At 42.3% G+C, this 14,676-nt stretch overlaps 1 protein-coding gene across 3 annotated transcripts in view; it reads right to left on the reverse strand.

Annotated features, from left to right (window-relative positions):
• Positions 1-1,881: 1,881 nt before the first annotated feature.
• The window catches only part of STAC (SH3 and cysteine rich domain), a 102,814-nt gene continuing 90,019 nt past the window's right edge, over positions 1,882-14,676 (reverse strand). For 2 of the 3 annotated variants that reach the window (XM_032650476.1, XM_032650477.1), the window contains exons 9-10: positions 11,774-11,825; positions 1,882-3,688 (exon numbers count right to left, since the gene is read on the reverse strand). In XM_032650476.1, the coding sequence (XP_032506367.1) occupies positions 3,590-3,688; positions 11,774-11,825 (151 nt within the window). In that variant the 3' untranslated portion in view covers positions 1,882-3,589. Of the gene's footprint in view, positions 3,689-11,541; positions 11,680-11,773; positions 11,826-14,676 lie in introns of all 3 variants that reach the window. The other variant, XM_032650475.1, reaches the window with a different exon arrangement.

Raw genomic sequence — 14,676 nt, forward strand, 5'->3', positions numbered from 1 at the left:
GGCCAAGGGGCACATGAAAAGCTGTTCAACATCACTAATTATTAGAGAAATGCAAATCAAAACTACAGTGAGGTATCACCTCACACCAGTTAGAATGGGCATCATCAGAAAATCCACAAACAACAAATGCTGGAGAGGGTGTGGAGAAAAGGGAACTCTCTTGCACTGTCAGTGGGAATGTAAATTGACACAGCAACTATGGAGAACAGTATGGAGGTTCCTTAAAAAACTAAAAATAGAATTCCCATATGATCCAGCAATTCCATTACTGGGCATATACCCAGAGAAAAACATAATTCAAAAAGATACATGCACCCCAGTGTTCACTGCAGCACTATTTACAATAGCCAGGTCATGGAAGCAATCTAAATTCCTGTCAACAGGCGAATGGATAAAGATGTGGTATATATACACAATGGAATATTACTCAGCCATGGAAAGGAATGAAATTGGGTTATTTGTAGAGACGTGGATGGACCTAGAGACCGTCATACAGAGTGAAGTAAGTCAGAAAGAGAAAAACAAATATCGTATGTTAATGCACATACGTGGAATCTAGAAAAATGGTACAGAAGGAACTGGTTTGCAAGGCAGAAATAGAGACACAGATGTAGAGAACAAACATATGGACACCAACGGGGGAAAGTTGGGGGGAGTGGGATGACTGGGAGATTGGGATTGACATATATAGACTAATATGTATAAAACAGATAACTAATAAGAACCTGCTGTATAAAGATAAAAAAAAAAAAAAGACTCTGGTAGGTCATAGCAATCTTTGTCCTTGCCATTTCCGCAGACAGGCAGGAGGAGAAACAGAGTGATGGCTCCTAAAATCTGTGTATGTGTGTTTGTGTGTGTGTGTATAAGCATCCATGGCAATCTGTGCTGTAAGGAACATTTTGTTTTTTTCTCTGATTATCTGCATGACTCCAGATCTTTAAGGAGCACTAGACATCTTGCATTTGGAGGGTTAACCTCCTGCCAATACTTGATGGTTGCAAAAACTTATGGGCCACATTGTGCAGAAAAGTTTTTTTTCTCCTTTCTAACGCTGGCTCAAATTACAAAGTCCCTGTTCCAGTTATCTATTTTTGTGTAACAAATTACTCCCAAACTTAGTGACTTAAAAAACATATTTATCTTGCTCATAAATCTTACACTTGGGCATGGCTCAGCCGGATGATTGCTGCTCTGTGATGTCTGGGTTGTTCTCAGCTGCAGAAATGTGTGGTCTCACACTGGTTTCTCTCCAGCATTGTGGCCTCAGCGTAGATAAACTTACATGGCGGCTCAGGGTTCCCAGGGGGGAGTGTTCCAAGAGATCAAGGCAGAAGCTTCAGGGAGTTTTTTTCACCTAGCCACGGATATCATGGAGAATCACTTCTGCTACAGTCTACTGGCCACATAAGACCAGCACAGATTCAGTGTGGGAGGGGCCTAAACAAAGTCAAGAATGTCAGGAAGCAGGGATCGTTGAGGGGATCACCTTGGAGACTGGCTACCGTAGCCTCTTTCTGTTCAACTTTGAAAGGAAAACTGATTGTTTTAAAAAAATTAATTTATTGATTTTTGCTGTGTTGGGTCTTCGTTTCTTGTGCGAGGGCTTTCTCTAGTTGTGGCAAGCGGGGGCCACTCTTCATCACGGTGCACGGGCCTCTCACTATTGCGGCCTCTCTTGTTGCGGAGCACAGGCTCCAGACGCGCAGGCTCAGTAGTTGTGGCTCACGGGCCTAGTTGTTCCGCAGCATATGGGATCCTCCCAGACTAGGGCTCGAACCCGTGTCCCCTGCATTAGCAGGCAGATTCTCAACCACTGCGCCACCAGGGAAGCCCAAAACTGAGTTTTTAAAATGCAGATTAAATTTGCATAGGATGTAACCAAACTGTACCCAAAAGCTTCGGTGGATATTCCAACAGAAAGAAGAGATCAGGACACATGTTTTCTATGCTCTTTCCAGCCATGTGTTGTCTTTATTAAATGGAATACTGAATTAGAGGCAAAGAGTGTTTGTATTCTGGTGTTCCATTTTATGGAATGGCAGTCATGTTATCCACCCTGGCTCTCGAAGAATCCATCTTGATTCTGTACACTCAGTTTTGCATGTTGTATCAGAGAGGGAGGAAATCCTGGATGCTGGCTTTAAAACGAGAGTAAGGCATCCAAACTACTGTGAAACCAGCAGCCATCCCATCTCAGCTCCCAACTTCACACTGAGCAGTAACAAAAGAAATAAACGGAGACTAATGATGCTTTGGTTTGGGAAATAATGCTTACATGCACAGGATGCATCCACTTAAGTCTTTTAAAAACCAATTGTTCTAATGATTTTATTGCTCCGTAACAAAATAAACCAAACCGACATTAATTCGAAGGTCATTGTGAATTGAAGTTTAACTGCATTAATGACTGATAAGATGCAAGTCTGAATGCTAGGAGGAGGCTTGAGGAGGAAGGCATCACAGTATATTGCATTCTTGTAAACATTAGTACAAATACAGAGTAATAGAGATTCCTCTAGTTGATGCTAAATAGGCCCCAAGTTCCTCTGTTTTCAGAGGGATGAAGCATTAAGGATTATTTTCCACTTTATATCTGCTGGGGCATAATATTCTGCCCTAAAGAAGAATGGATTCCTATTTAGCTACTTTTCTCCTAAGATGCTGTTTTTGGTTCTCCTCCATGTTTCTGGTTCCCTGCAAGGTGGGCTCAAACTCCCTTCAAAAGGGAGTCCTACAGGATGGCAGGAGGGGAAACCGTCCCCAGACAGAGGATGTCAAATGAAGATGAAGCACTCATGGAGACTTTTTTCCACATTCACTTCCCCAGCTCCATCTCCTTGGGGAAAGGACTTCATAATTGAAAGGGCTGTATAATCATCAATAACTAAGAGCTCTTTGCCCCACCTTACCCCACTGGGCCCACTGTTTCCTTCCATGTCTCGTATCCTGCCTCCGTCACCTTTGTCAGTAACTAGAGTAGCCGGAGGGACTGCCTGACAGCAATTTTGGGGCAGATCATGTCTTTGCAGTTGGTGTCACATCAACTTATCCTTCACATCTAACGCAGGCCATCAGGACTTATTCGGAGGCCAGAGAGACAGCTCGATCACAGTGAGGGGCTTGTGGGGAGTACTGGGGGCTAGGAAGTAGGGCTTCCTGATGCTCTGCAGAGAGACTGTTGGGGGCTTAGATGTGATGATGCTGATTGGTCGGTACTGGGGACAAAGGTCTGGAACCAGAATCACACTTGGCTACGTGGATCTGAGCCTCAACTGGGGCCACTCCACAGACTGGAGCATCCTCCAGCGGGTTAACTGACACCACATGGACAGGGAGGGAGTTGAGTCCTGGGGGATGGCGGTGGTTACTCGGCTCTGCTGGCCAACTCTCTCAGCCTCACCCCCATCTTTGGGCAGCCTGGATGTGCTGTGGGATGCGCCTCCTGCCTTGTGGCTGTTCCCCCACAGTCTCAGATTCTTGAGTCTTGTCTCACTGTTTCCTGGGTGGCGGGTCAGCGCAGCAGCCCCTCTGGGTTAACACAGTGTGAGGTGAGTTTGCCGACTGCAAAAGGAGGAGGGGCCAGCAATCAGATGTTTTCTAGAACGTCGAAGGGAACCAGACCTCTCTTCTTTCCACTGAGGACTCTGATAAAGCCGTCTTGTTCTTCTTCAGAAGTCACACAGATCTGGAAAAAAGGAAGAAAAAAAGAAACGTGTCAATGGGAAAGAAGCTAGAACCCGCGGCTTGAGTCACCGCTGGTTGAAGTCAGTGGAACACCAAATTGGAAAAGGGAGACTGGTTTAGGGAAACCGAGGCTCGGTGAGAAAAATATTTGATAAGAAATTAAGCAGCATCCTGGGTTTGGAACTAGGTCCAGGCGTTGAATGTTTTCTGAGATTCAGCTTTACGAATGAGGATCAGTAAAGCAGGATTGATGATTCTGTGTCCCCCTGAAGAGTCCCTATGAGGACAGAATGAGATAATGCTTATCACAGAGCCTAGCATTCGGCATGCAATGAGTCCTCAATATATTATTTTAAAATCCAAAATAATGGCTACCATTTAGCAGGCTCCTGTCATATGCCTGGAAGTTTATACATATAATGTCAGGAAGCCAAAGGAAGCTATTTCATTCTTGGTCACAAGAAAATAGATGCTATCATCTTGCATATTCCAGAGTAAGACCACCTATGCTGGACTTAAAAAAGGAGGTGGTTAAAATCCATTTGGGCATTTTGTCATTCACCACTAACAGGCCATTGAAGGGCGTGTAAGGGTGGCTGTGGCCAGCTGTAAATGAGAAGCAGTTCTGAAGGGCTGTCAGCGTGCTGAGTTTCTCCTGCTGAACCTGCTTCCAAGGGTGGTGAGTTTTGTCTTTGGTTGGACTGCCTAGAAACAGAGCCTGAGACAGGAATCCCTGTGCAAGTGACTTGCTGTGGGAGTGCTCTCGGGAGGTGGGACATGAGGGAAGCAGGATGGGGCAGGAGAAGGAGCTGGCAAGGGTGTGGTCTCAGCTGGAGGTGAACCTCAGCCTGATCCCACAGCGGGCGCCGTAGCGTTAACTGTGTCATAGGATTGACCCACTTTCAAGCAAGGGGTCTGGCATTTTGGACCCCACATTAGTCCTTGGTCACTGGCTGCTGACCTGCGGAGTGAGAGCGTAACTCTGGTGAGGCAGCTTTTGTTCCACCAAGGGGTATTCGCTGGAGAAGGGGCAGCTATGAGTTGTTAGTCGCTGACATAGCAACTGGAAGATGGGTGCACACGCCTAGTGAAGGGGATGTAGGCAGGGCACCAACAGAAACCAATAGAGCGGGTTCTTCTTTTACACAGAATAAGGAGCTTTATGATTAAGTATTAGGATACTTAAAGAGCTTGATTTGTGACTCCTGAGGCTTGGGGCACACAATGGACTGGTATCTGATTCATGTTTCAGAAATCTAACACCTGGCGGTTAAGTGCCCCTCTTGGCTCAGTTCCATTTTAGTCCTATCTGGCTAAAGTCCTTCAGTCTAACCCACTTCCGGGAGCGCATATGCTAATAATATCTAAGGTTTCCCCCTGCATTGCCTCCAAGCTCGTTAACATTTAAATATGCTGCCACTTATAGCAGAAGAACAGTCATTTTATTTAAAAAGATTTTTTGCCTAGCATTCTTAGACTCAGTTTTCCCCTCAAAATACCTGTGAAAAGATAGGGAGTTGGAGGTGGGGAAGAAATGTCAAAATACTGAACGCCCAGACTGACAGCCATTCCAGAAGCTGAAATTTCCATAAGACCTTTGGAGCTGAGCTCAACTGATGACAGAAGCAAATTGTGCTGCTGGACCAAGGATAAATCTACCAGCCTAAAAGATGACGCAGACCTTGTTGGTTGATATCAACAGTCATTACTGCCCCCTTCCCATGCAGCAGAGTCTGGACTTCTGTTCTGTTGTCCATCCTTAACCCTGCAGGACTCAGGTAAATCCTAATTGGTCCAAGTCTGTTTCTACCCTCCTTGCTAATGATTCTTAGTGGTTCCCATGGGACTCAGTTCCAGCCAATGAAACAGGATGGAATATCTGCTCGGAAACTTCTGGGAAGAGTTGCTTTCCTCTTAAAAGAGATGCACTAGGAAGAAAATCTCTTTCTTTTTCTGGCAAGGATTCCTGGAGTGGCTGCAGCCATCTGTGACCACTAGGGGAGGTGGCTAACATTTCAAGCATAGCAGAACAGAGGGGTGGAGGAATCTAGATCCCTCTCCGATCATGGGGTCAAGCTGCGGAATTACGAATACAAGAACTGCCCTTACATCTTATTATATGAGTAAAATATATCTTTTGCGGTTGACTCAATTGGAGTTTTGTGACTTGAGATATGTATTAGTTCACTTCTGCTGTCATAAATTACCAGAAATTAGTGGCTTTCAACAACACAATCTATTATATCACAGTTCTCTAAATCCTATATCTAGTGGGCTTGGCCAGTTTTCTCTGCTCTGGGTTTCACAAGGCCAATATCAGGGAGTCAGTAGGGTCCTATTCCTTTCTTTCTCTTCTATTTCTCTAGGAGAGAATCCAATTCCAGGCTCATTTAGGTTGTTGCCGAATTCAGTTACTTGTAGTTGTAGGACTGAGGTCCCTGTTTCCTTGCTGGCTGTCAGCCAAGGGTCATTCTCAGCTTCTAGAAGCCACCTGAATTCCCTGACTTGTGGCCCCTTCCTACAGCTTCAAATCCAACAAGGGTGGGTTGAGTCCTTCTCACACTTAATCTCTTTCTGACCTGCCCTTCTGCCTCATCTCTCTTCTGCCCTCTTTTGCTGCATCTCTCTTTCTCCAGCCAGCTACATTTCACTGCTTTTAAGGGCACAAATGATTAGATTTGGCCAATGTAGACAATCCAGGCTATCTCCCTGTCATGTGGTCCATAACCTGCAATAAAATCACATCTGCAAATTTGCTTTTACATAGGAAACAAATTCAAACAAATCTGGATTTGTTTCCTATGGTGGCTACAACAAATTACCATAAATTTTGTAGATTAAAACAACACAAATTTATTATCTTGCAGTCTTGGAGATCAGAGTCCCCAAATCAGGGTGTCATTAGGTCTGTGTTCCTTCCAGAGGCTCTAAGAGAGAATCTGTTTCCTTACCTTCAGCTTCTAGAGGCCACCTGCATTCCTTGGCTCATGGTCCCTTCCTGCATCTTCAAAGCCAGCAGCACAACATCTTCAAATCCCTCTCTTTCTTCCTCTCTACTTCTACTGTCACATCTCCTCTGACTAGGACCCTCCTGTCTGCCTCTTATAAGGATCCCTGTGATTACATTAGGTTTACGTGGGAACCTACTTAACTTAAAGAAAACCTGCTGTAGAGGAAAGTGGGCTGATTGAGAAGAAGGAAATAAACACTAAATTAAGATCAATGTTAGAAGTGATGAAAGCCTGAATCAAACTTCAGAAAATTAAAGTGAAGTGCGGGACTATCTTGAAACATTCTCCTAGGAAGAAGTGAAGTGATAAAGTGGGAAGCAATAAAGAGATTAAAACCATAAGGGAAATATGATAAAACAGAGATGATTCAACTGAAGCATTATTAAGTTCCTGAAGGAAGAAGCATTAAGATCAAAAGGCAAAGGACCAACTGGGGGAATCGTTGGCCACACATGATAGATCAGGTGTAATTTTAAAGGATAGAAAACTTTTTCAGTAGTGTAAGAAAACAAGAAAGTACACAGATTATTCATAAAAGAAATACAAATGTGTTAAAATTTCAACCTCTCTAAGCATCCAGGAAATGAGGATTAACATGAAATATTATTCACTTATCAAAACAACAGATATCATTTTGTATGATATACAAATATGTAAAAAATAGTAATGTTCAGTTCTGGCAAGGATGTGGTAACCTGAATATTTTCATAAACAGCTGATGTGGGTGTAAACTGGCACAAATGTTTGGGAGGCAATTTGGCAGTATGTATCAAGAACTGTAAAAATTGTTTATCTGTTTTCCTGTAAATTCTAAAGCATATTCTAAAGAAGTAATCAGAGTTATAAAAAACAATTTAGGTTTAGAGGTGTTCATTGCAGTTATCCACAATAGTTTTAAAAACTCTGAATATCCAGTCATAGAGGAAAACTTAATACATTCTTGTACACCTACACTAGGGGTTGGAAAATTTTTTCTGTAAAGGACTAAATAGGAAACATTTGTAGGCCACGTGGTCTCCACTGCAATGACTCAACCCAGCTGTTGCGGTGTGAAAGCAGCCGCAGGCAGTGCAGGCAATACATAGATGAATGAGTGCAGCAGTGTTCTAATAAACTGTATTTCAAAAACAGGGCCAGACTGATCCATTGGTTATAGTTTCCCAACCTCTGCTCTACATGATGATATGTTATACAACTGCTAAACCATGTTTTTTTTTTTTTTTTTTTTTTTTGTGGTACGCAGGCCTCTTACCGCTGTGGAGCACAGACTCTGGATGCGCAGGCTCAGTGGCCCTGGCTCACGGGCCCAGCCGCTCCGCGGAATGTGGGATCTTCCTGGACTGGGGCACGAACTCGTGTCCCCTGCATCGGCAGGCGGACTCTCAACCACTGCGCCACCAGGGAAGCCCAAACCATGTGTTTTGATAAACATTTAGTAACTAAGTTTTTTAAAAAGTTGGGAAACTAAATATAATATGATATCAAGATAAGAATTAGAAGAAAAGTCTGGTGGGAAATAACATGAAAGTAATTATGTCGATAGTTGCTTGATGGCTGAATTACCTGTGATCTTTACTTTCTTCTTAGTAATTTTTGAGGGTATTTTCCAAATTTTCTCCACAATAAAAGCATTTTAGTTTTATTAATCTAAAAATGATTTATCCATTTTTCTTTAAAGCTTTTATAGGACACAAGAATCAATTAAAATAGTTCTCTAAGGATGACAGAACTATGGATGAATTAAAACATAGTTTTATGGTGTTTATGTTGATTTAATAAGGATAGTTTTTAAATTTCAAAAATGAAGAAAAGATACTCGTGTCAATGCAAACTCTAGGTGTGTTCACAACAAAAAGATAACTTAATTCTATCTGCAGCAAAAGTTCTGTGAAAAAAATAATGTAATAATTTTGAGACAAATTAACCCCAGAGGCAGAAATTTCATCAAAGAGATGCATTACATTTGTTTTCAGGATTTAATTTCTTCTACTTCCCTGCTAATGACCATTTGTCTCTTTCTATTTTTAGAGTTTTAATATCATGCTATTTTCTGATGTTTACTAGGTAATTTTAGGTGGCACTGGCCACTATAGATGGATGTCCCAGTTAGGCTTTTCTCTGAATGATGACGGCAGCAAGGGTAATGACCCCGTTCAGCACCCACGGTGGTCAGGCATTGTGCTGACGCTTTACACAGGTGATACATATAACTTTTACCTCCATGTCAAGAGACACATGCTACTATGCCAATTTTACAGATGACAACATTGACTTTCAGAGATGACTTTGTCAAAATCACCCAGGATACAGATCCATTTCTGTATGATACTGGAATGTGTGTTTTGCTACTACATTAGACTCCCCTCAATCAACAAGCATGTTTTGAACTTTTACACGTAAAATAATTTGAGACACTAAAGTGGAGACAAATTTAAAATTTCTTCTCAATAATAGATTTTTAAAATGGAATTTTCTTTCAGGGGGCTGATATTTTCCAAAAATTGGTACCCACATTGATGACAAAGATCGAAAATAGAGATTTGTATAGGAGTAAAGAGATCTCAGTGCCTTTTGTTGACCCATATGTAATTGGAAATAAAAATGCCTTTAGGGCTTCCCTGGTGGCGCAGTGGTTGAGAGTCCACCTGCCGATGCAGGGGACACGGGTTTGTGCCGCGGAGCGGCTGGGCCCGTGAGCCATGTCCGCTGAGCCTGCGCGTCTGGAGCCTGTGCTCCACAACGGGAGAGGCCACAACAGTGAGAGGCCTGAGTACCACAAAAAAAAAAAAAAAAAAAAAAAAATGCCTTCAGTTGCCAAAGAACTACTATAGGGCTTAAAAGTGAAAAATGGAAATGAAGGTCATTCTCAAATCTTAGCTTTGATCGGAGCACCTGGGACGTCTGTAAAAAAAGGCTGATTCCCTGCCTTTGTCCTGAAAGTTTCTGCTTCAGCAGGTGTGGGATGGAGTTAGAAATCTGCATTTTCAGGGACTTCCCTGGTGGCACAGTGGTTAAGAATCCGCCTGCCAATGTAGGGGACATGGGTTCAAGCCCTGAACTGGGAGGGTCCCACATGCCGTGGAGCAACTAAGCCTGTGCACCACTACTTCTGAGCCTGCGCTTTAGGGCCTGCGAGCCACAACTACTGAGCCCGCGGGCTGCAGCTACTGAAGCCCGTGCGCCTAGAGCCTGCGCTCCACGACAAGAGAAGCCACTGCAATGAGAAGTCCGCACACCACAACGAAGAGTAGCCCCTGCTCGCCGTAACTAGAGAAAGCCTGCGCGCAGCAACGAAGACCCAACACAGCCAAAAATAAAATGAATTAAAAAAAAATAAAGAAATCTGCATTTTCAGCAAGCTCCCAGGTGATTCTGATTCACATGGTGCAAAGACCATACCTTAGAAATACCAGGCTAGACAAATATCAGGGTTATAGCCCTTTCCTAAACAATTATGGGTAGATTCATGCGGTTCCAGGTTCAGGCCAAAATGCTGTGTTGTGTCTCGAGCGTGTCTAATTAAAGATGGTGGGTTGTTTGTCTCACCCCCACCCCGGCAGGTTGTCAGTTCAACCATTAGAGTGGAGAATGTGAGCTCATTCCCAGAAAAATTTTTTTTCAGGGGGAATACGGCCAAGGGATTGGTAGAAGTCTTTGAGCAGCTGTTCTGCTTCTGGAAATTGATCAACTTAAGCAAATTTTAACTTGCCTTCTGTTTTCACTGATTTGTATTTTAATAACGTAAAACAATGTTTAATCTCAAATGGGGAAGCAAAAGATTATTCTGAGAAAAAAAATCAAACAAGCTAGCAAAATTATGTAATAATGCTTTGCCAATAAAGATGAACATCCTTCCCGAATGTATTTCATTCAAAAGACTTTCCAGATTTTGTAACAGGAAAGATACAGTGGGTAATCCTGGAGAAGTTTGAAACACTGGTGTGGAATCCAGCTGGGAAATGTCCCATTTGCTTTGTGGGATGTTTATGGCATTAGAGATGGGGTCTCAGTCTGATAAGGGTGATTCCATTGCCTGGAATCAAGAATGACTCAGTAGGGCTTCTGTATGAGGAAGAATTTGTTTCCAAGGGCCCTTCTGGTCCTAGGACACTTGCCCTGAGGACACTTGCTTCCCGGGGAACCAAACTATGCAAAAGGCACTTTACATTCTGTTTGTTCCACATTGTCCAGGGCACATGGCTCAGTGGAAGGCACTGACTTGAGGCTTGCAGACCTATCTTTAAGTTCCAGCCTGGCCACTTACCAAGTTTTTGCCCCTTGAGCAAGGTACCTGACCTCTATGAACCTTTGTTTCCTCATTTATAGGGCATGTATAGAACTTCAAAAAAATGTAGGTATATAAGCTCTATAAATAATCTATAATCTATATGTTTGGTTCCCAGGGAAGGCAAGTGAGCTTCCTAACACTTTGGTTTTGCATGTTTAGATCCTCCTACACTAATATCATTGGACTAAGAATATCTTCTCTCAAAGTGAATACTTTGCTTGTGACTCCACTCATTCAGACTTACATGTACTGCTATTTGTCAAAGTGAGTTACTCTGGGGCTTCCCTGGCGGCGCAGTGGTTGAGAGTCCGCCTGCTGATGCAGGGGACGCGGGTTTGTGCCCCGGTCTGGGAAGATCCCACGTGCCGCGGAGCGGCTGGGCCCGTGAGCCATGGCCGCTGAGTCTGCGCGTCCGGAGCCTGTGCTCCGCAACGGGAGAGGCCACAACGGTGAGAGGCCCGCGTGCCGAAAAAAAAAAAGAAAAAAAAAAAGAAAAAAAAAAAAGAGTTACTCCGTTTTGGTCATACTTGGTATGTGTTTGTGTGCTTTACTCACCTGATTCTCTTTCAGTGTTATCTGCCCCTGTTCCTTACACCCAATGAAGGTTCTAACACATTTAAAAATCTTCTCATTTTGTTGTACTCTCTGAACAAAGTTGGCTGGAAAGAAGCCAATCCTGTCTTGAATTTTCCCCTGAAAGGAAAAAGGAGGCATGCATCCACAATTGTAGCATTCATTGTGATTATATTTACCAAATGACTTTTCTTCAAGAAAAAGCAATACTTACTTTCCACCAGTCTTCATTGGAGTCCTCTAGGAGAGTAATCATGTCTCCTGGCCTAAAATGAAGAATGAATGAATGAGTTGGGTGGGGAAGTAGAGGGGGTGAAAGAGAAAAAGATGGTCCTTTAAAGTCAGAAGTGGTAGCTTTTCACTTACACAAATAATCCTAAAATAAATAGGATTAAAATAAACATGACTTTTACCTGTTCTTCCCACCCATGAAAGTAGCTTTGTTAGATACTGAAAGCAAGTGTAATTTCTGTGCTGTATTTAAAAAATAACCTTTAGCTTTATTTTTATATTATACATAGATGATCATCTTTGCATTGAAAAAAACTCTAAAATTTGGAAGTCTAAAATATGAAAACTGGAGTTTCTTCATATTCTGCCCCATAATCCTCCTCCCATTGCCCAGAGGTGACCACTGTGAGTGGTTTCCTGTGCCTCCTTCTGGACCCTTTTTCATGCACTGACATTTATATAGAGATATAGATGTATTTGGCTGTTTCTTTTGTTTGCTAATGACATCTGGAATGAGACATTATCTTTATTATCAGCTATGTCTTCTCAGTACCTTCTTGAAACCATTTTTACTTAGTTCCACTTCCCTTGTCTGCCACCTTTTATGTAGGTATAATCTGGAATTTTGTTTTAGACTTGTGTGTGTGTCTGTTATATCCTTCATCAAGAATTACTTGGTTTAACTGAAGAATTACATAATGTTTTTGCTCTTGGAATTGTTGTAGATATGGTGATTATTTGCCACTTCTCACTGGATTTTCACATCCACGTGTATGTGTGTGTGTGTATGTGTCTTTTCATTCCTTCTTCTCTGCACCTAATGACACTTTTACAATCTGAAGATTGTACTCTTTTTCAACTTGGGAAAATCTTGTCCATTTTTTTCACTGTTTTCTCCCATTCATTTTTCTCTCTTCTTTCTTCCTGGAATTTCTATGCAACACATGTTGGACCTGCTGGATCAATCATCTATATCTTTTGTCTTTCTTACACATTTTCTGTCTTAAAAAAAGACTCTGTTTGGGACTTCCCTGGTGGTCCAGTGGTAAAGAATCTGCCACAACTAGAGAGAAGCCCGCACGCCTCAATGAAGAGCTCGTGTGCCGCAAGGAAAGATCCCGGGTGCCGCAACTAAGACCCGATGCAGCCAAAAAACACAACAATAACAACCCCTACCCGCCCCAAAAGAACAACTCTGTTCTAAAATTTTTCTCAATTTAATTTTCCTAATTGCTTAATGGGCTTGTCTCTTCTAATATTTATTATAATACTGAGAATTAAAAAAAAATTGAATTTCCAAGCACTCTGTATTATTTTCTGAAAGTTTCCTTTTAACATTTGTCACTTTATGTTATGGATGGAATAGTATGATGGATCTTTCTGAGGATATTATTATATATTTAGAACAATATTTCTCCCCTTTATTGAATGATTTGTTTCCACTAGGATTAGTTAGCCTGTTCTTTATCATACTACTTTACTTCTCCTTCCTATCAAGGTATTTTCTCCAACACCTGTTTCTCGGCCGTCTCTTTATATTCATGACTGAAATCAGAGGGTGTGAATCGCTGGGCAAGTTTCTCTGTTATCACATACATCTGTATCTGCGATGTATGAGGGTCAATTTCAGGCTCTGCTTAAGAGAGCAGGGTGTGTCAGTCGACGCATCTCATCTTTGGATGCTTGAGAGTATAGCAGACAAGCAGTCTGGAGCCTCCTACCACCACCCCAATGGCTAAAACAAGGGCGGCTTTCTTAACCCCAGGGAGGGAGAAGGTTAGATTATTTTCCTCCAAGTAGAGCTATCTTTTCCTTCCCTCCTGCTCTCTAGAAGCTCTGGAGGTCCAGAATTATCTCAACACAATTCTTTTTCTTTCTCAGTCTTTCATGCCCACACAGGAGCCCTCCTTGGGCAAGGGTTCCCTTTCTTTAGAGTACAGGTAATGGTTTAATTCTAGAGTCAAACACCATTGCTGCCTATTTCTCATTCTAAGTAGTAACACGGTGTTATGAACACTGTTGGGACTCTGTATCAGTTATATATTGCTACAGTAATGCTGTGTAACAAACAGCCCCCAAACCTCAAAGACTCACTCACATTCTTGGGTGTTGGCTGCTGGCTGGGATGACTGGGGTGATTTTGCCTTATTCCATGTTTCTCATACCCCAGAAGGTCAGTTGGGACTTTCATGGCATTGCCAGGGCAGCAAATGGAAATGTGAAAAACACATAAGACCTCTATGGCCTAGGCTCAGAACTGACACATTTTCATTTCTGCCTCATTTTATTGGGCAAAGCAACTCTGCAGTGAGAGGAACTGTAAAGTCTCATGGCAAAGGGTATGGCTACAGGGTTGGTGAAGAATTGGGGCCATTAATACAATTCAGTCACCAAGACACCATCATGCTCTTTAATGAACCTGTTGTGAATTCAGTGTCTCTTTAGTGCTCTTACATTTAAACTTGTTTTTTTCCTGAGCATCCTTTGGTCTCTGGTCATCTGCCTTGTTCTCTATTTGCTGTAGTCTCCCAGGAAACTCCTAAGATTTTTTGGTCTCTGATAGTGTTATTTCTTATTTTCTAGTACTATGATGGGATGTATTCTTTAAAAAATATATTTTCTGACATTTTAAGGGATTGGAGCAAGAAGGGAAGTAGATTTGTGTGCTCCTTTTGCTATTCTGGTTCAATCTCCTCTGCTGTTCATTTTCAATTTTCAGTTAATATCTATCTTCTTAGGGGATTCCAAATATAACAGCCTTGTTGCACCCGAAGCATTAAACACAACGGGCATTTTGGTATTTCAACAGTCACAGTATCATGCTGATGCCACAGAAAGTGAGAAGGCTGAAAATCACTCTTTTCTCAGGTGAGGGATTTAATTAAG

The sequence above is a fragment of the Phocoena sinus genome, chromosome 11, assembly GCF_008692025.1.
Source record: "Phocoena sinus isolate mPhoSin1 chromosome 11, mPhoSin1.pri, whole genome shotgun sequence".
Lineage (NCBI taxonomy): Eukaryota > Metazoa > Chordata > Mammalia > Artiodactyla > Phocoenidae > Phocoena > Phocoena sinus.